The following is a 19628-nucleotide window of genomic DNA, read 5'->3' as shown; positions in this document are numbered from 1 at the left end:
AGTCTAGAGAAATAAACACAAGCCATGCACTAAACAATTGAGAGTAGATCGAATCTAATAGGAGAAAACAACAATGAGTTGAAGTGCAAGATCTTGATTCTAATAGAATATATATCATTCCCTTGACTAGTGCATGTAAATACATTTTTCTTAATCAATTTAAAAGATTGTATCACTTAGGAACTACATCAAGTTATTGTTTTTCCTCACTTAAACAATCTATTTTTTTTAAGCATTTATATTTTAAAAAAATTAATATATTTTGTTAGTTTTATTTACCAAGGATAAATTATTATTATTATTATTATTATTATTATTATTATTATTATTATTATTCACCTTCAATATATAACACTTTTGACCCATAAAATAATAAATAAATAATTTTAAAAAATAACTGTTTCATTTAATAATTTGGTAGGATTTATATAGTGATATATAATATCGGTAGGCATCTTTCTTCTCTTTGTTCCACAAAGTATTATTAATTTTGTTTGAACTCTCCTCCACTCATTTCTGATATATATGTTTAACTCATTTGGATAGTAGTGGGGCCCTGCCGACAATTGAAGAAGCTGCCTCTATTTAAATACCTTCTTCTAAAGAAGTGAATATAGTGCAGGGAAGAGCTAAGGACTCCTATAAAATAATTAATTATTACATCATCTTATCCCTCCTCCGATCAACCATGGAACAAACGATTGAGCAGGAGTCAAAAGCCCCAGTCGACGGTAAATCTCACTCAATCCATTCACAGCCGTCAACAGGCAGACTTTTTTCCAGCGCCAAAGTTGTGGTGGATGCAGCGCAGTCGGCGTACCGGCGGGAAACATTCGACAAGGCGAAAGCGGCCGGAGCCGCTGAGGATATTCTGAGAGCAGCCTCCAAGTACGGTAAATTGGAGGATAAGGGCTACGCTAAGTACGTGGAGCAGGCTGAAGGATATCTCCACAAGATACGGGGAGTTGAAGGCGGCCACGTGGAGGTGAAACCGTCAGATCACGTGAAATCAGGTGGTGGTGGGTATGGGGATTACATGAAAATGGCGCAAGGATTGGTGAGCAAGTACCAATCTGAGGAAGAAAACCAAGGGACGACAAATGATTCGGGAAAGAAAGTGGAGAAGAAGGAGGAGGAGACTTCAGGATCAGGTGGGTTTGGAAACTACTTTAAAATGGCTGAAGGTTTCTTGAAGAAGTAATCACTGTCCTGATCTTCATCCTAATCCTAATCTTATAATTGTTGTGGTTTTTATTAGGTTTGTTAGTTATTATTGTGCATTTGAATCTCTACATCGAAGAACAGGTGCTAACTATTTTATTTGTTTGTGCTTTCACTAATCTATTCTGATAGATTAAATTTAGTATTAGTTTTGACTCATTAGTATTATAGACAAATATCATATTATATAGTTATAGTTTTAGAAGATTTGGAGTTAATAAACATTATAGATAGATATGAAATTTTAAAGAGAGTCTACAAATTAAAAGTATGAAGTATGGATATAAATAAGAATGTAACCTTGTTATAGTAAGCAAATGGAAAATAATATAAGAGAGTTTCATTCTAAATAGTAATCTCTTTGTGCTAGAAGCTCCTACTCAAAAATTTCAAATGGAGGATTCCCTTTAAAATTTCGATGTTCACCAAGGCCAACTAGGAGCTCAAGATGCATGCTACGTTGTAGATGAACAAGATAAAATAACGCTAAGTCAATCTCAAATTCAAATATTGAAGAAGAAAATAAAGATAGACAAGAAAGCTCCCTCATCATCTATCAATCGGTAGATAAAGATTACAAAAAGATTTGTCTACAAACTCTTAAAGTTATGTTTGAATTATTGTTCTGATTACTTCTCTAGAGAATTGGTTGTGGTCAATCAATTAAAAAGAAATTGTGAAGATTTTGGTGAAGTCAAAGTCATGGAGAAATTTTTTCGTGTTTTAGATCCAAGATTCGATTTTATTGTTACTAAGATCGAAGAGAATAAGAATTTGAGTAGTATAAATATTGAGCAACTCATGTGCTCTCTACAAGCCTATGAAGAAAATAAAAGGAAACAAATACAAAAAGAGGCTTTAGAGCAATTACCAAAATTAAATATAAAAGAAGATAACTTTAATGGAAGCCAAAGAGGATGGGTCGTGGCCAACCTGGTGGACGAGGACAATAGCGGGGACAAAGAAGAGTTTCAAGATATAGTACTCCGAAGAACAATGGAGAATGAGGTTGATATTCACAAGCTACAAGAGGGCACAAACGAGGCAACTCATTGCCAAGGTATGAAAAATCTAATGTTAAGTGCTACAATTGTAACAAGTTTGGTCATTATGCATATGCATCTGAGTGTAGATATCCGACCAAAATAGAAAAAATGTCAAATCTTGTAGAAAAAAAAGACATAAAAGAAAAGAAGAGTATATATTATTCTTATGCCATGAAAAAATTGAAGACCAAACAAACATATGGTACATTGACATTGGTGCAATCAACTATATGTGTGGAGATCGGAGTATGTTCGTGGAACTAAATGAGGCAATATGTAGAAATATTTCATTTGGAGAGGAGTTAAAGATAGCAATAAAAGAAAAAGGTAAAATTCCCATACACTTGAAGAATTGAAGTCATCAATCATCTCAAATGTCTACTATGTGCTGAACATGAAGAATAATATTCTTAGTTTGAGACAATTATTGTAAAATGGTTATGACATCCACTTGAAGGAACGTAACATATACATAAATGATGATAGAAATGATTTAATTGCAAAGGTGCTTATGTCAAAGAATAGAAGGTTTCTTATAAACATTCTAAATGATGTAGCACAATACTCTCTCAAAACTTGCTATAACGAACCATCAAAGCCATGGCATCTACGATTCGGGCATCTCAACGTTGGTCGTCTTGAACTTCTAGCACATAAGAAGATAGTGGGAGACCTTCATTACATCCATAATCCGGACCAATTATGTGAAGGATGCTTACTTGGAAAGCAATTACGGAAGAGTTTTCCATTGGAGTCATTGGAGTCATTTTTCGAGGAAAACATGTGTGGTTCTCGAAGGAAAAGTCAGATGTTCGAGAATTTCAAGAAGATCAAAGCTCTTTTAGAGAAAGAAAGTGGATTGTCCATTAAAGCTGTAAAATCTAATCTTGAGGGAGAGTTCACATCAGATGAACTCAATATGTACTATGACGACCATGGAATTTGTCGTCCCTTGACAGTTCCAAGATCCCCTCAACAAAATAGAGTATATGAGAGGAAGAATAGAACTATATTGAACATGGGTCGATGCATGCTCAAGAGCAAACAAATTCCCAATGAGTTTTGGGATGAAGCTGTGGCTTGCGCATTGTACATAATGAATCACTCCCCAAAAAGAAGTGTGCAAGAGAAGACACCACGAGAAGTATTGAGTGGAAGAAAGTTCGGGATCTCTCATCTTAGAGTCTTTGAAAGCATTTACTATGCTCATGTGTCAGATGAACAAAGAATGAATGAAGCTTGATGATAAAAGAAATAAGTTTGTGTTTGTAGGCTATGAATAATGTTCTAAAGACTATAAACTCTATAATTCAAAGAATGGAAAATTTGTCAAAAATTGCGATGTGGAGTTCGATAAACAAGATACTTGGGATTGGGACATTCAAGAAGACGAGTACAACTCTCCTACTTATTTTAAAGGAATAGGTGAATTAAAGCATCCAATGATAGAAGAGCTTCAATAGTCTACTCCACATACTTTATCGATGCCAAGTTTGTCTGAAGCAAGCTCAAGTGAGAGAACACCACAATACAAAAGTATTGAAGAACTTTATGAGGTAATCGAAAATAAAAATGACATAAATGTATTTTTGTCTTTTTGGTCATTGTGAATCTCTTATTTATAAAGAAGTAGTGGAAAGTAGAAAGTGAAAAGTTGTCATGGATGAAAAAATCAAGTGTGAAGAATGACACATGAGAGCGTGCTACACTTTCACAGTGACACAAGGTAATTTAATTTAAATGGCTATACAAACAAAGAAGAGTGTTAAAAGAGAGGTGGTAAGTTATAAAGAAAGACTCATAGCAAAAGGCTATAGTCAAAGGAAAGGCATTGGTTATGATGAGGTATTTGCTCATATGGTTCTTTTTGAAACTATTAGACTAATCATTTCTTGATCTTCCCAAAGTAGATGGAAGATCTACCAAATGGATGTGAAGTCGGTATTTTTGAATAGTTTATTCAATGAAGAAGTATACATTGAGCAACCATTGGGCTATAAAGTGGAAAGGAATGAAGAGAAAGTACTAAAACTAAAGAAGGTATTGTACGGTCTAAAACAGGCACCGAAAGCTTGGAATGTTCAAATTTATCAATATTTTCATGGCGAGAATTTCATCAAGTGTCCATATGATCATGAACTCTATAAAAAAACTCAAAGTGATGATATTTTAATTATGTACTTATATGTAGATGATTTGATCTTTACAAGGAATAATCTAATGATGTTGGACGAATTCAAAAGGAATATGACCAAAGAATTTGATATGACGGATATTAATTCATCCATATTCTAGAAAGTTAGATATGAAGAATAGCAAAAATACCATAATTGGATTTTGGCTGATTCAATCCACTTGGATGGATCAACCGACTTTGGGAGGCAATAAATAGCTTCCCTGAACAAATCCGAAGCCATTAGATCCACTCTCAAACTTCCAATCTGTAAAACACATAAATTTGCCATTGAAGCTCAAAGCTTTTAAATTTTCGGAATTTTCACCACATGCCTTAAAAGCTCGGATCTTAGTATCCAAGAATTTTCTTAGGGTCTAAGGAGTGTTCTCCAACACTTGGTAAGCTTCCAATCATCCTCATGGATCACAACCCAGAAAGTTTCCCAACATAATTGTAATGACGTTGGACAACTGTTTGGATCATTTTGATCAAAATCAAAATTTTCAAAATAATTGAATATTTTGAGTTCTTGAATTGGTCAAAACGAATAATCGGTGTTCTTATTTTGGTACCAATCAAGTATATGGAATATATGGAAGTTATTGGCTAACTCCTTACACTTCAAAACAACTTTAAAACCAAAAACCTGATTTTTGGCTACAAACTATTTTGAACAAATTGATCATCACTAAAGTCGATTGATATCATAGGGTGATGTTATAAATGTTCTTGGGAGCTTTGTGAAGCTACCTAGGCCCTGAATTGAAGAATCCAAGCCTCCATCAAAATTACAAAATCTGCAATTTTGATGTTCTTGAAGACCGGTAGGTCCGACCGAGAAATTCGACCTAGGACCGAGAGGTCAAACCGAGGCTTTTTAGATAGGACCGAGAGGTCCGACCAATGTTTTTACGCTAGGACCGAGAAGTTCGACCGATAATTTTTACATCCGACCAAGTGGTCAGACCCAAGACCGAGAACTCCCGAAACTAGGACTGATGGCTTTCACCTAGGACCAAGGAATCTTGACTTCAACCGAGAATTCACAAACCTATGACCAATAGAGTTAGCCCAAGGCTAACCCATGACTAGTAGTTTTTACATCCCGACCAATAATCCCAACCAAGGACCGAGAGTCCTTAGCACCTCGACCGAGACTTATTAGCCCGGAGCGATGGGTCCGACCTAGAGTCCTGGACCCCGACTGATGAAAACAAACCCATGACCTAGGACACTTGTTAGAATAAAGCCTTCTATATTGAATTAGCTAATTAACTTAGGAGAATTAGCCAATAATTATAAAATCACCAAGTTTTGAATATTTAATTTAAATAATCAAAAAGGGAGAAATTGTTAGATTAAAATATCAAGCATAAATGTATAAATAAAAACTGAGTCAGATTAAAGAAAAATGGAAAGAAAGTTGTTCGGTATTTAATCGAGATCAGTTATATATCAAATTCAGTTTTTTTAATGAAGAAGCACTTCCGGTTTTATAATTGAGATTGGTAGTTTATGAGATCAGTTTCTATAAACACGCGTCCGATAGTTTATGAGGTCGGTTTTATATAAGTGCGCTTTCGATATTTTATAAGTTCAGTTTTTTATGAAGAAGCACTTCCGGTTTTATAATTGAGATCAGTAGTTTATGAGATCGGTTTCTATAAACACGCGTCCAGTAGTTTATGAGATCGGTTTTATATAAGGAGGTTTTAGGTATTTTATAAGTTCAGTTTTTTATGAAGAAGCGCTTCCGGTTTTATAATTGAGGTCGGTAGTTTATGAGATCGGTAATTTATGGAGATTGATAATTTAAGGAGATCGTTAGTTTATGAGATCGGTAATTTATTGAGATTGGTAGTTTATGAGATCAGTTTCTATAAACACGCGTCCGGCAATTTATGAGATCGATAGTTTCTGAGATCGGTAATTTATGAGATCGGTAGTTTATGAGATCGGTTTCTATAAACACGCGTCCGGTTTTATATTTAACTCCAGTATTTTATCAAAAGGCGCACCCGGTAGTTTATCTAAATCAATTTTTGAATAAACGTCTCTGTTATTTTATCAATTCGGTTTTATACAAGCGTGTCTGGTATTTTTACTACATTGGTTTTACATAAAGAGCTTCCGGTATTTTCCAAGTTCGGCATTTTGGGTAAACGTTTTCCGGTACTTAATCAATCTCAGCTCCAAATTAAGCATTCGTGATGGTAGTCTGGCAAAGCAGCATATTCACCAATTTGGGATGGGTAGTCTAACACTACAGCAAAGACAGACCTAAAGAAGATTGCCACATACCAAGATTATTCAAATCCTCTACAATAAACGTTCCTAGTACAAGCTCCATTAACAAATTCTTGGCTCACTATCATAAAGTACAGACAATATCAAAGAAGATCTTCTCTGATGTACTATTCTGGAACTCAGTCAATCAAATTAGGACTAGTGTCCTTTGAAGAAAATATGTCCGTTGGTGAATCAAATTTGTCCGTTGCCGATTGTCTACTTAAGAAGAAAATAGAAGACAATGAAACATACGCTTTTCACAACCACGGTCTAACAACAATCGCTCAACAACTTTCATATAGTCTTTAAACACAACTCACCCACAATTTTCTCATTATTCTATCAAGCTCTCAAAGTCCTAAAAGTATACAAGTTTGATAGAGTGTTAAAAGTTGTATTACATACTGTTCATTCTGTGTGAGTTTTCAGTATTATAAGGTGACACAATTTGTTTATGGTCAATAGAGTGTTTGCTAGGAGTTCAGAAATAGGTAGTGTTTAAGTCCTGGTTGTCCGACTAGGTTTGTACAAGTGATGTATTAAACCAAATCTTCTAGTGAATATCCTTCTCAAGGTTGAGAAGAAAGGGTGCGTAGGAGCTTTTACTCCGAACATCCAAAAACCTCTTGTGTCTTGTGTTTCTTTCCTTCAATCCCATTTACTCGCTGCTTCAAGTCTAAACAAACATCTCCGCACTTGAACTTGGTTCAAGAGTTTGTGAAGGCTTGCGTAGAATAGAGAGTAGATATTAACTTCTAACAGAGTTAATATCAAACGAAGTGTATAAGCGTTCAACATAGTCAGACCCCCGTCCCTATCGTTGATCCCGATCCTAACAACACCGGTCCTAAAGCATGTTTGGTTCTCATTTTCAAAATCCAAATATATTTTTTTAATTTTAGAACCACAAACCATTTTCTAAAAATCTCGAAAAAATAGAAAATGATTTCAAAATATTTTTGGGATGTGTGCACACAAAAATATGTTGATAAAGGCTTGTTTGGGATTTATGTTTAAACCCTAATGCTTTTAAATGACTGATATTCTTCAAATGTTTTCCTCCCTAAGTTATTATTAGTAACATGTACCAGCATTTAAATAATTGTTTTTGCAATTCTTTAAATAATGCACAAACATTATGCATGCTTAGGACCATGAGAATAATTGGTTAAAATAAAACGTTATAAAACCGATTTTAAAAAAGCCAAATTTATAAGTAGAGACCGTTTTTAAAACGGGTAAGGAGGATGAAGCACAAAAGCTATTTCCCGAGTATCACCAAACTACTAACTAAAAGAAACTCTAGTCAATACGTTTGTACACGTACGCCACTTTTATTGGTTTTCAAAAATCAATTGGCGACTCTATATTCAAATAAATAATCTTCTTTAAATTAATTATTTTTAATTAATTTAAACAACATATTTTTAAAAAAATCAAATTGTCATTTGATTAAATGCAAATCCCTGAATTATTCAGATTTGAACAAAATTAATTAGTTTCATAATTAATTTTAAAAGAGGTTAGGAATTATCAAAATATTTTATAAATAATGTTTTATTTTAAAGATTACTGACACACAAACCAATGTTGAAATTCTCGAATCTCGAGCTTTTCCGTGGAACCAAAACTAAATGGTCTTTCAGGGGTTACACATTTATTATTTCGTTGATGGCCGAATAGTAAATGAGTATATTAGGGCTATATCCCCAACCCATATATATATATCATACCTATTATGTTTCTCTCGTCAGACAAAAGGTAGAGGTCTGTTCTTCTCTAAGAACACTCATGGGATGTCGATAGAGAGAGACTGTCGATAGAGGGTTGGAAGACCTAAACCCCATCCACACATCGTTTAAGTCGTCCACCATAGTAAGGTATAACGTCATCAATCCTCGACAAGGTCCAAGATAGTCCACCATTGATAAGGTATAGTTCCATACACTACAAGATCTAAGGTTGTCAATCCTTGGTAAGTTACAATTCTATCAACCTTTGACAAGGTTTAACGTTATCAACTCTTAGAGCTCATTCGATGAAAGGTTTTTATTTGAGTTTTATCAAAAAAAATCCTATAAAAAAGATCTATTTGATAAAAAAAATTAAAATAATCAATATTTTATGTTTATTAACTGAAGTACCCTTAAATTAACTTTTTTACTTGTCTCTTCATGCAAGCTCTGTTTCTCTTCCTTTTTCTCTATAAGGCTCTCTTCTTTTCCTCTCTTCTTTTGAAATACTAGACTCTTCTTTAATCAATGTTAAACTTATCCATCTTTAATCTCCTCTACAACTCTTCTACTCTTCTGCTTTAGCATACCTTCATCATGAATGCGTAAATCAAGTAATCCCTGACGACAGATAACAACAGTAAACTCAACCACGAATTTAAAGGAGTTGAAATGAGAATGGTTATTTTGGTTGATCCTGGATAAGTCATCAACTAGGTCAACCCATTTAATTTAAAAAAATACAAGAGTTTTAGTTAAATTTATTAATTTTTTAAAAATAAAAGTTTATATTAATTTAGGCTGAAAATAAAAAATTCTTAACAACTTTTTGAACAGAAATTAAGACATCCAATTTGTTTTACACTTTTTTCTACATGTATTGGGGCAGCTCAATTCCCGGGACCGGTACTAATTGACATGCAGATCAATGAGGATATCAACCATGAGAACGGTGGTTCAAATACTTGGTGGAGAATGTATATCAACCATGAGAACGGTGGTTCAAATACTTGGTGGAGAATGTAGATCCCAATTGTTCTGAGATCAAAACCATAATGACTCCTATTATAAAATAATTATTCCATAATCTTATCCCTCTGATCAGCCATGGATCCAACGATTGAGCAGAAGTCAAAAGCCCCAATCGACGGTGAATCTCACTCCGTCCATTCGCAGCTGTCAACAGGCGAACTGTTTTCCAGCGCCAAAGTTGTGGCGGATGCAGCGCAGTCAGCGTACCGGCGGGAAACATTCGACAAGGCGAAAGCGGCCGGAGCCGCTGAAGATATTCTGAGCGCAGCCTCCAAGTACGGTAAATTGGAGGATAAGGGCTATGCTAAGTACGTGGATCAGGCTGAAGGATATCTCCACAAGATACGGGGAGAAGGCGGCCACGTGGAGGTGAAACCGTCAGAGGACGTGAAACCAGGTGGTGGTGGGTATGGGGATTACATGAAAATGGCGGAAGGGTTGGTGAGCAAGTACCAATCTGAGGAAGAAAACCAAGGGAAGTCAAATGACTCGGGAAAGAAAGTGGAGAAGAAGGAGGAGGAGACTTCAGGAGGTGAGTTTGGAAACTACTTTAAAATGGCTGAAGGTTTCTTGAAGAAGTAATCACTGTCCTGATCTTCATCCTAATCCTAATCTTATAATTGTTGTGGTTGTTTGTTATTAAGTTTTTTTGTTCATGTTTGTTAGTTATTATTGTGCATTTGAATCTCTATATCGAAGAGCAGGTGCTAACTATTTTATGTGTGTGATCCTATTTATGATAACTAGCATGTAGTTGGTGCATTTGCACGAATATTGATATAAAAAATTACGGTAAAAACGTGATAACATTTTTAATTCTAAATATATATATAGCATTTTTAATTTTATTTTAAATCGTTTTAAGTTTATGGGCAGGTCAACCCACAATCCGACCCAAATATCCATTTACTCTCACATATATATCCAAATTAACTACAACTCTCGACCCGACAACCGGACACTTTAAAAATATATAGATTAGTTAGTTAAAAAGTTGAGCTTATATTGTTAAAATGTCTCGCGTTCATCTATTTTAGTGTTGAATTAAAAATATAAAGTCACTGGTAAAAAATCGACCTTTACCGACAGATATTACCGAAAGTTTTATAAAACTCTCCTGAATGATCCCGAGAGGAAGAAAACTTCCGTTAATCAAAATAGATTCCGAGAGGCATATAAAACCTTCGGGTTTACTAATTAGTACCGAAAGTTCTACAAAGAACTTTCGGTTTTAACCTTCCCTAAAAAACCAAAATAATTATAAGTGTTGGAAATGGGTAATTAAGAAGGTTATTCAAAAAACCTTCGGTTTCGGTTTTACCTTTCCTGAACTTTATAATTGCGAAGGTTTTGTAATAAACTTTTTGTTTTGACCTTCCCAAAAATAAACCAAAATAATTCTAAGTGTTGGAAATGGGTAATTAAGAAGGTTATTCAAAAAACCTTCGGTTTCGGTTTTACCTTTACTGAATTTTATAATTGCGAAGGTTTTCCAATAAACTTTCGGTTTTGCCCTTTCCAAAAATAAACCAAAATAATTCTAAGTTTGGTGATGATTATTTCCGAATGTTTATTGGAAAACCTTCGATTTTGACTATGTTCAAAACCAAAAGTTATACAAAGAACTTTCAGTAATGACCTTTATAAATAGCGAACCATAGCCCTTCTCTTCTTATTTTCGCATCTCTCTTTTTCCTCTCTCTCTCTCTCTCTCTCTCTTCCGCCCACGCCGCCGCCTCCCTTTCTTCTTCTCTTCTTCCTCTCTTCTCCTTCCGTCCACATCGACGCCCTCGACGGAACCACATTGTCGCCCATTGTCGCTTTTGCCGCCGCCAATTTCAGGTTAGCTTTAATTTATTTGGTTATGTTAATTATATTTAGATTTGTTATTGATTAGTTTTAGGTTAGCTAGATTTAGGGTATTTTAGATTTTTTTTGTTTGGTAATTATATGTTAGATTTAGATTTGTTATTGTTTAGTTTTATGTTAGATTTAGGTTAGTTTAGATTATATTTTGTTTGTTAAATATATATATGATTTTGTTAGATTTTATTAAATGTATGATATATTTTGGATTTAGGTTATTGTGTTTAATTTAAGTTATATTATATTTGAATTATGGTTATTTGGTTTGATTAATATGAAATGCATTCAAGATGAGTGATTGGAAAAGTCTTCGGAAAACACCAGAGAAACTGTCCCGGCAATTTCAGAATTTGATAGCAGCATCAAAAGCTGCAGAAGCTGCAGAATAGGCGAGAAAAATAGCACTGGAATTGGAGCAAATCCGATTGAGGGACACGGAAAGAGCGGAATTGGTTACTGAACTGAAAGCGGAGAGGGTTTAAATGAAGCAAAAATTGGAGAATCTCGAACAACAAGTTAATTTCATCAAGAGGCAAAATCAACCACCCCTACTCCCCCATCTACTAATTAGTAGATTTTAGTGTTTGATTAATTATGTGTAATCGTTTTCGTTCGACGGATGACATGTTTGGATAATTGGGTACTATTTGACTTTTGTTTTTTTTTAAGAATTATAATTATGTTTTGGTTTATTAATGTCGTTTATGAATGTTTTTGTATAAGTATTTGTTTTCCTTTATTTGAGAATTTCATTTAAAATTTCCGATTAGACCATAGTCAAAACAATGGTGGAAATAGGGTAATTGAGAAGGTTATTTAAAGAACACTCGGTTTTAACTTTCCAAAAAATGTAATTGCGAAATTTTATTGGAAAACTTTCTCTTTTGAAAAAGGTTAATTGCGAAAGTTTTCTAATAAACTTTCTCTTTTGACCCTTCCTAAAAAATCTAAATTTTTTTTAAGTATTGGGAAGGGTTAATTGCGAAAATTTTCTAATAAACTTTCGCTTTTGACCATTCCTTAAAAAAATCAAAAAAATTTCTAAGTGTTGGGAAGGGGTATTTGCGAAAGTTTATTAAAAAAATTTCTCTTTTGACCCTTCCTTAAAAAATCAGCAAATTTTTTAAGTGTTGGGAAGGGGTATTTGCGAAAATTTATTAGAAAACTTTCGTTTTTGACCCCTTCTTTAAAAAAATCAAAAAATTTCTAAGTTGTTGGGTATTTGCGAAAATTTATTAGAAAACTTTCAATTTTGACCATTCCTTAAAAAAATCAAAAATTTTTCTAAATGTTGGGAAGGGGTATTTGCGAAAGTTTATTAGAAAACTTTCGCTTTTGACCCTTCCTTAAAAAATCCTGAAAATTTTATAAGTGTTGGGAAGGGGTATTTGCGAAAGTTTATTACAAAACTTTCACTTTTGACCCTTCCTTAAAAAATCCTGAAAATTTTCTAAGTGTTGGGAAGGGATATTTGCAAAAGTTTATTAGAAAACTCAACCCCCATCCCAAACGAACTAGCGTAAGAGAAAATTGTAAGTGAATTGAATTTAAATAAATTACTTATATCTTGTTTATTTATTATATAAATGAAAATTTATTTCAAATGTGCAGGTTGAGATGGAGGAAGTAAGAAGTAACGAACCAGAAATATTTGACTTTGACGGAGAGGGTGTCGGACGTCAGAAGCATGGGGGAGTTTTCGGTATAGGATCAGGCGTCCGACCCACACACTTTTGTGAGGATCTTCGGAGTGGCAACAATTCACAACAATCCACTAATCGATTGTTTGAGGAAAATCAAAGAATGGCGATGGAACTAGAGTTTTTGAAAAAAAAGGATGAAGAAAAAACTCAAACGATTAATGAAATACAAGCGGAGAAGGTAGAATTGATTACAAGAATTAATAGGGAAAGTGCAATACTTAAAGGAAAGGTTAGAAATGAATGCAAGAATAGAGAGTTTTGAAATGTTTATGAGGCAATATCAACCACCCCTTCTCCCCCACCAGCTAATTCTAGTATGTTTCGACTGAAAACAAGTTTATGAATTGATTGAATACGTTTTAATTTGAATTTAAAACATGTTGTTTGGATGATTGATTTGGTTGAGAATTTTGGAATGATTTGGTCATTTGCTTTATGAATGTCATTTGTTTTATTAATTGATATATTGGTTTGGCTGAACAAATTTCGATTGAGCACAAAACAATCGGCCTATTTTGTACATTTTTAGATAAAAACCGAAAGTTTTAAGGAATCTTTTGGTTTTTCTTCAAAACGAAAAACCGAGAGTTATGTGGAAAGCTTTCGGTTTTCTTCAAAGGGAAATCCGAAAGTTCTTCATATACCTCTCGGGTTTATTTGAAAAGGAAAAAACAAAAGTTAATTAGAAAACTTTTGGTTTTACTCTATAAGGAAAAACCGAAAGTTAATTGGAAATCTTTCGGTTTTTCTTCAAAGGGAAAAACCGAATGTTTTATGAAAAAATTTCGGGTTTATTTAAAAGGGAAAATCGAAAGTTATTTGGAAAACTTTCGGTTTTGCTTCAGAGGGAAAAAACAAAAGTTTTATGAAAAACTTTCGGGTTTATTTCAAAGGGAAAACGAAAGTTAATTGGATAACTTTTGGTTTTACTCTATGAAGAAAACCAAAAAGTTTTTCAATTAACTTTCGGTTTTTCTCTCGGGTATCTAAACCGAAAACTCTACAAAATCTCTCGGTAAACGCTCAATTGTTTTTACCGAAAGAGTCAATACCGAGGAATGGCGAAAGTCACCTAAACTTTCGGTATTGAGTCTATACTGAAAGTTATAGGGTCAAAACCGAGAGTTTTTACTCTCGGTTTTGACCCCCTTTTCACCAGTGAGTGTTATTAGCCTAGTTGGTTAAAGGGTTATACTTGTTTTGTTAGGTTGCTAGTTCAAAATATACCTATGGCATTTTTAATTTGATTTTAAACCATTTTAAGTTTATGGACGGGTCAATCCACAATCCAACCCAAGTATCCATTACTCTCACATATATATCCAAATTAAGCACAACTCTCGATCCGACAATTCGGACACTTTAAAAATCAAGCATCATTATATATATATATATTATGCTATGATAAAATCTTTTTAGTTATTAATTGCGTCCTTTTTAATTTATATTTTATTATTTTAAATTCAATAATCTATTCTGATAGATTAAATTTAGTATTAATTTTGACTTATTAGTATTACAGACAAATATCATATTATATAGTTATTGTTTTAGAAGATTTAGAGTAATAAACATTATAGATAGATATGAAATTTTAAAGAGAGTCTACAAATTAAAAGTATGAAGTACGGATATAAATAAGAATGTAACCTTATTATTGTAAACATATAGAAAATAATATAAGAGTTTCATTCTAAATAGTAATTTCTTTTTAAAACTTCTCTTCTTAATTCAAATTTCTAATAAAGTGGTATCAAAGCTAGAAGCTTCTACTCAAAAACTTCCTCCATCCTACGTTGTTGAGGAAGTCTTCGAGCAACAAGATGAAAAACCTAAGTCAATCTCAAATAGAGATAATGAAAAAGAAAAGAAAGAGAGACAAGAAAGCTCTCTCATCATCTATCAATCGGTAGATAAAGATGCATTTGTTTCAAATGCATCTACAACTAAGGAAGGGTTGGATAAGCTTCAAATTTGCAACAAATAAATTGAACAAGTTAAAAATATTTGTCTACAAACTCTTAGAGGTACGTTTGAATTATTGATTATGAAGGAAACATTCACAACTTCTGATTACTTCTCTAGAATATTGGTTGTGGTCAATCAATTAAAAAGAAATTGTGAAGATTTTGGTGAATCAAAGTCATGGAGAAATTTTTTTGTACTTTAGATCCAAGCTTCGATTTTATTGTTACTAAGATCAAAGAGAATAAGAATTTGAGTAGTATAACTATTGATAAATTCATGTGCTCTCTACAAGCCTATGAGGAAAATCAAAAGAGAAAATAAATAAAAAAGAGGCTTTAGAGAAATTACCAAAATTAAAAATAAAAGAAGATAACTTTAATGGAAGTCAAAGAGGATGGGATAGTGGCCAAGATGGCGGAAAAGGACAATAGTAGGGACAAGGAAGAAAATGAAGATATAGTCCCAACAACAATGGAGAACGAGGTTGATATTCACAAGCTACAAGAAGGTGCAAAAGAGGTAACTCTGGCCAATGTATGAAAAATCTAATGTCAAATGCTACAATTATAACAAGTTTGGTCATTATCCATCTGAGTGTAGATACCGACCAATATAGAAAAAAAGGGCAAATTTTGTAGGAGAAAAAGACATAAAAGAAGAGTATATATTAGTACATTGGTGAGTATGTTCGTGGAACTAAGTGAGTCAATATGTGGAAATATTTCATTTGGAGATGAGTTAAAGATAACAATAAAAAGAAAAGGTAAAATTCTCATACACTTGAAGAATTGAAGTCATCAATTATCTCAAATGTCTACTATGTGCTGAACATGAAGAATACTATTCTTAGTTTGAGAGAATTATTGTAAAATGATTATGACATCCACTCGAAGGAACGTAACATATACATAAAAAATGATAGAAATAATTTAATTGCAAATGTGTTTATATCAAAGAATAGAATGTTTCTTATAAACATTCAAAATGATGTAGCACTTTGTCTCAAAACATGTTATAACGAATCATCATAGCCATCATAGCTATATATGGAATCTACGATTCGGGCATCTCAATGTTGGCCGTCTTGAACTTCTAGCACATAAGAAGATAGTGAGAGGCCTTCCTTAAATCTACAATTCGGACCAACTATGTGAAGGATTCCTACTTGGAAAGCAATTCCAAAAGAGTTTTCCATTGGAGTCAACATCAAGATCTACAAAGCCACTTGAACTCGTACACACCAATGTGTGTAGACCAATCTATTTGAGTTCTTTCGGTAAAAATAAATACTTTATCCTCTTTATAGATGATTTTTCGAGGAAAAGATGTGTGTACTTCTCGAAGGAAAAGTCAGATGTGTTCAATAATTTTAAGAAATTCAAAGCTCTTGTAGAGAAAAAAAGTGGGTTGTCCATTAAAACCGTAAAATATAATCGTGAAGTAGAGTTCACATCAAATGAACTCAATATGTACTATGACGACCATGGAATTTGTCATCCCTTGACAGTTCCAAGATCCCCTCAACAAAATAGAGTAGATTAGAAGAAGAATGTAACTATATTGGACATGGGTCGATGCATGCTCAAGAGCAAACAAATTCCCAAAGAGTTTTGGGATGAAGTTGTGGCTTGCGCATTGTACATAATGTATCGCTCCCCAAAAAGAAGTGTGCAAGAGAAGACACCACAAGAAGTATGGAATGGAAGAAAGTTTGAGATCTCTCGTCTTTGAGTCTTTGAAAGCATTGTCTATGCTCATGTGTCAGATGAACAAAGAACAAAGTTTGATGATAAAAGAAATAAGTTTGTGTTCATAGGCTATTACTAATGTTCTAAAGACTATAAACTCTATAATCCAAAGAATGAAAAAATTGTCAAAAATCATTTTGTGGAGTTTGATAAACAAGATACATGGGATTGGGACATTCAAGAATATGAGTACAACTCTCCTACTTATTTCAAAGGAATATGTGAATTATAGAAGAGCTTCAATAGTCTACTCCACATACTTAACCGATACCAGTTTCTCTGAAGCAAGCTCAAGTGAGAGAACACCACAATACAAAGTATTGAAGAAAATTTATGAGGTAACCGAAAATAAAAATGACATAAATGTATTTTTGTCATTTTGGGGATTATGAATCTCTAATTTATCAAGAAGTAGTGAAACCAGAAATCAGAAAGTGGAAAGTTGTCATGGATGAAGAAATCAAGTCAATTGTGAAGAATGACACATGAGAACATGCTACACTTTCACAGGGACACAAGACAATTTGATTTAAATGGCTGTACAAAACAAAGAGGAATGTTAAAAGAGAGGTGGTGAGATATAAAGAAAGACTCGTAGTAAAAGGCTATAGTCAAAGAAAAGGCATTGGTTATGATGATGTATTTGCTCATATTATTCTTCTAGAAACTATTACACTAATCATTTATTTGGCAGCCCAAAGTAGATGGAAGATCTACCAAATGGATGTGAGGTCAGTATTTTTGAATAGTTTCCTATATGAAGAAGTATACAATGAGCAACTACTGGGCTATAAAGTGGAAGGCCATGAAGAGAAAGTACTAAAGCTAAATAAGGTATTGTACGGTCTAAAACAGTCACCGAGAGCTTGGAATGTTCGAATTTATCAATATTTTTAAGGCAGGAATTTCATCAAGTGTCCATATGAGCATGAACTCTATAATAAAACTAAAAGTGATGATATTTTAATTATGTGCTTATATGTAGACGACTTGATGTTTAAAAGGAATAATCCAATTATGTTGGACGAATTCAAAAAGAATATCACCAAAGAATTTGAAATGATGGATATTGATTCATCCCTATGTTGGCAAGTTAGATGAAGAACAACTAAAATACCATAATTGAATTTTGGCTGATTCAATCCACTTGGATGGATCAATCGACTCCGGGAGGCAATAAATAGATTCCTTAAACAAATCTGAATACAATAGATCCACTCTCAAGCTTCTAATCTGAAAAACACAGAAATTCGCCATTTAAGCTCAAAGCTTCTGGATTTTCTGAATTTTCACCACATTCCTTAAAACTCGGATCTTAGTATCTAAAAAGCTTCCTTAGGGTCTAAGGAGTGTTCTCCAATACTTGTTAAGCTTCCAATCATCCTCATGGATCACAGCCCAGAAAGTTTCCCAACATAATTGTAATGATGTTGGGAAACTGTTTGAATCATGTTTGATCATAATCAAAATTTTCAAAAGAAAATTTTGAGTTCTTGAATTGGTCCAAACAAATAGTCGGTGTTCTTGTTTTCGTATCAATCAAGTATAGATATTGGCTAGCTCCTTACACTTCAATACAACTTTAAAACTAAAAACCCCGATTTTTTGCTACAAACTGTTTTGAACAAATTGATCATCACACAGGTCGATTAATATCATAGAATGATGTTCTAAATGTTCTTGGGAGTTTTGTGAAGCTATCCAGGCCCTGAATTGAAGAATCCAAGTCTCCATCAAAATTACAAAATCTGCAATTTTGATGTTCTTGAGGACCGATAGGTCTGACCGAGAAATTCGACATAGGACCGAAAGGTCCGACTGAGGTTTTTTAGCTAGGACCGAGAGGTCCGACCAGTGTTCTTCATCGAGGACCGAAAGTTCTAGCCGGTGTTCTTCTGCTAGGACCGAGAAGTCCGATCGATGATTTTTACATCTGACCAAGTAGTCAGACCTAGGACCGAGAACTCCTTAAACTATGACCAATGACTTCCACCCATGACCGAGGAATCTCGACCTCGACCGAGAATTATCAAACTTATGACCAATAGATTTAGCCTAGGGCTAACCTAGGACCGGTGGTTTTTACACCTCAACCAATAATCCCAGCCAATGATTGAGAGTCCTTAACACCTCGACCGAGACTTCTTAGCTCGGACTGATGGATCCGACCTAGAGTCCTAGACCCCGACCAATGAAAACAAACCCAAGACCTATGACACCGGTCCTAAGGCATGATTGGTTCTCATTTTTAAAATCTAAAATAATTTTTGTTATTATGGTACCACAAACCATTTTCTAAAAATCTCGAAAAATTAGAAAATGATTTAAAAATATTTTTGGGATGTTTGCACAATAAAATATTTTGATAAAGATTTGTTTGGGATTTATGTTTAAACACTAATACCTTTAAATGACTGATATTCTTCAAGTGTTTTCCTCCCTAAGTTATTATCAATAACATGTACCAACATTTAAATAATTGTTTTTACAATTTTTTAAATAATGCATAAACCTTATGCATGCTTAGGACTAGAAGAATAATTGGTTAAAATAAAACGTTATACAACCGATTTTCAAAAAGCCAAATTTATTAGTAGAGACCGTTTTTAAAACGGGTAAGGAGGATGAAACACAAAAGCTCTTTTCCGAGTATCACCAAACTACTAACTAAAATAAACTCTGACCAATACGTTTGTACATGTACGCCACTTTTATTGATTTTCAAAAATCAATTGGCGACTATATTTTAAATTAAATGATCTTCTTTAAATTAATTATTTTTAATCAATTTAAACAACAAATTTCTAAAAAAATCAAATTGTCATTTGATTAAACGTAAATTCCTA

General features: G+C 33.6%; 2 protein-coding genes across 2 annotated transcripts; both read left to right on the top strand.

Annotated features, from left to right (window-relative positions):
- The first annotated feature begins 601 nt into the window (after positions 1-601).
- Positions 602-1369, top strand: LOC124922030 (nodulin-related protein 1-like). Its single transcript, XM_047462752.1, has one exon. It carries the CDS (start codon positions 689-691, stop codon positions 1199-1201), a length of 513 nt encoding a protein of 170 aa, XP_047318708.1. The 5' UTR covers positions 602-688; the 3' UTR covers positions 1202-1369.
- An 8172-nt stretch (positions 1370-9541) lies between these two features.
- On the top strand, positions 9542-10195 carry LOC124922195 (nodulin-related protein 1-like). The gene has a single exon (XM_047462929.1). The coding sequence runs from the start codon at positions 9573-9575 to the stop codon at positions 10077-10079; it is 507 nt and encodes a 168-aa protein (XP_047318885.1). The 5' UTR covers positions 9542-9572; the 3' UTR covers positions 10080-10195.
- The last annotated feature ends 9433 nt before the right edge of the window (positions 10196-19628 follow it).

This window comes from Impatiens glandulifera, chromosome 1 (genome assembly GCF_907164915.1).
Source record: "Impatiens glandulifera chromosome 1, dImpGla2.1, whole genome shotgun sequence".
NCBI lineage: Eukaryota > Viridiplantae > Streptophyta > Magnoliopsida > Ericales > Balsaminaceae > Impatiens > Impatiens glandulifera.
Note: the sequence above shows the minus strand (reverse complement) of the source record. Positions and strands in the feature narration are given on the sequence as shown.

Coding starts and splice junctions, on each gene's coding strand:
- LOC124922030 (XM_047462752.1), top strand. CDS start 689: ATGGAACAAACGATTGAGCAGGAGTCAAAAGCCCCAGTCGACGGTAAA.
- LOC124922195 (XM_047462929.1), top strand. CDS start 9,573: ATGGATCCAACGATTGAGCAGAAGTCAAAAGCCCCAATCGACGGTGAA.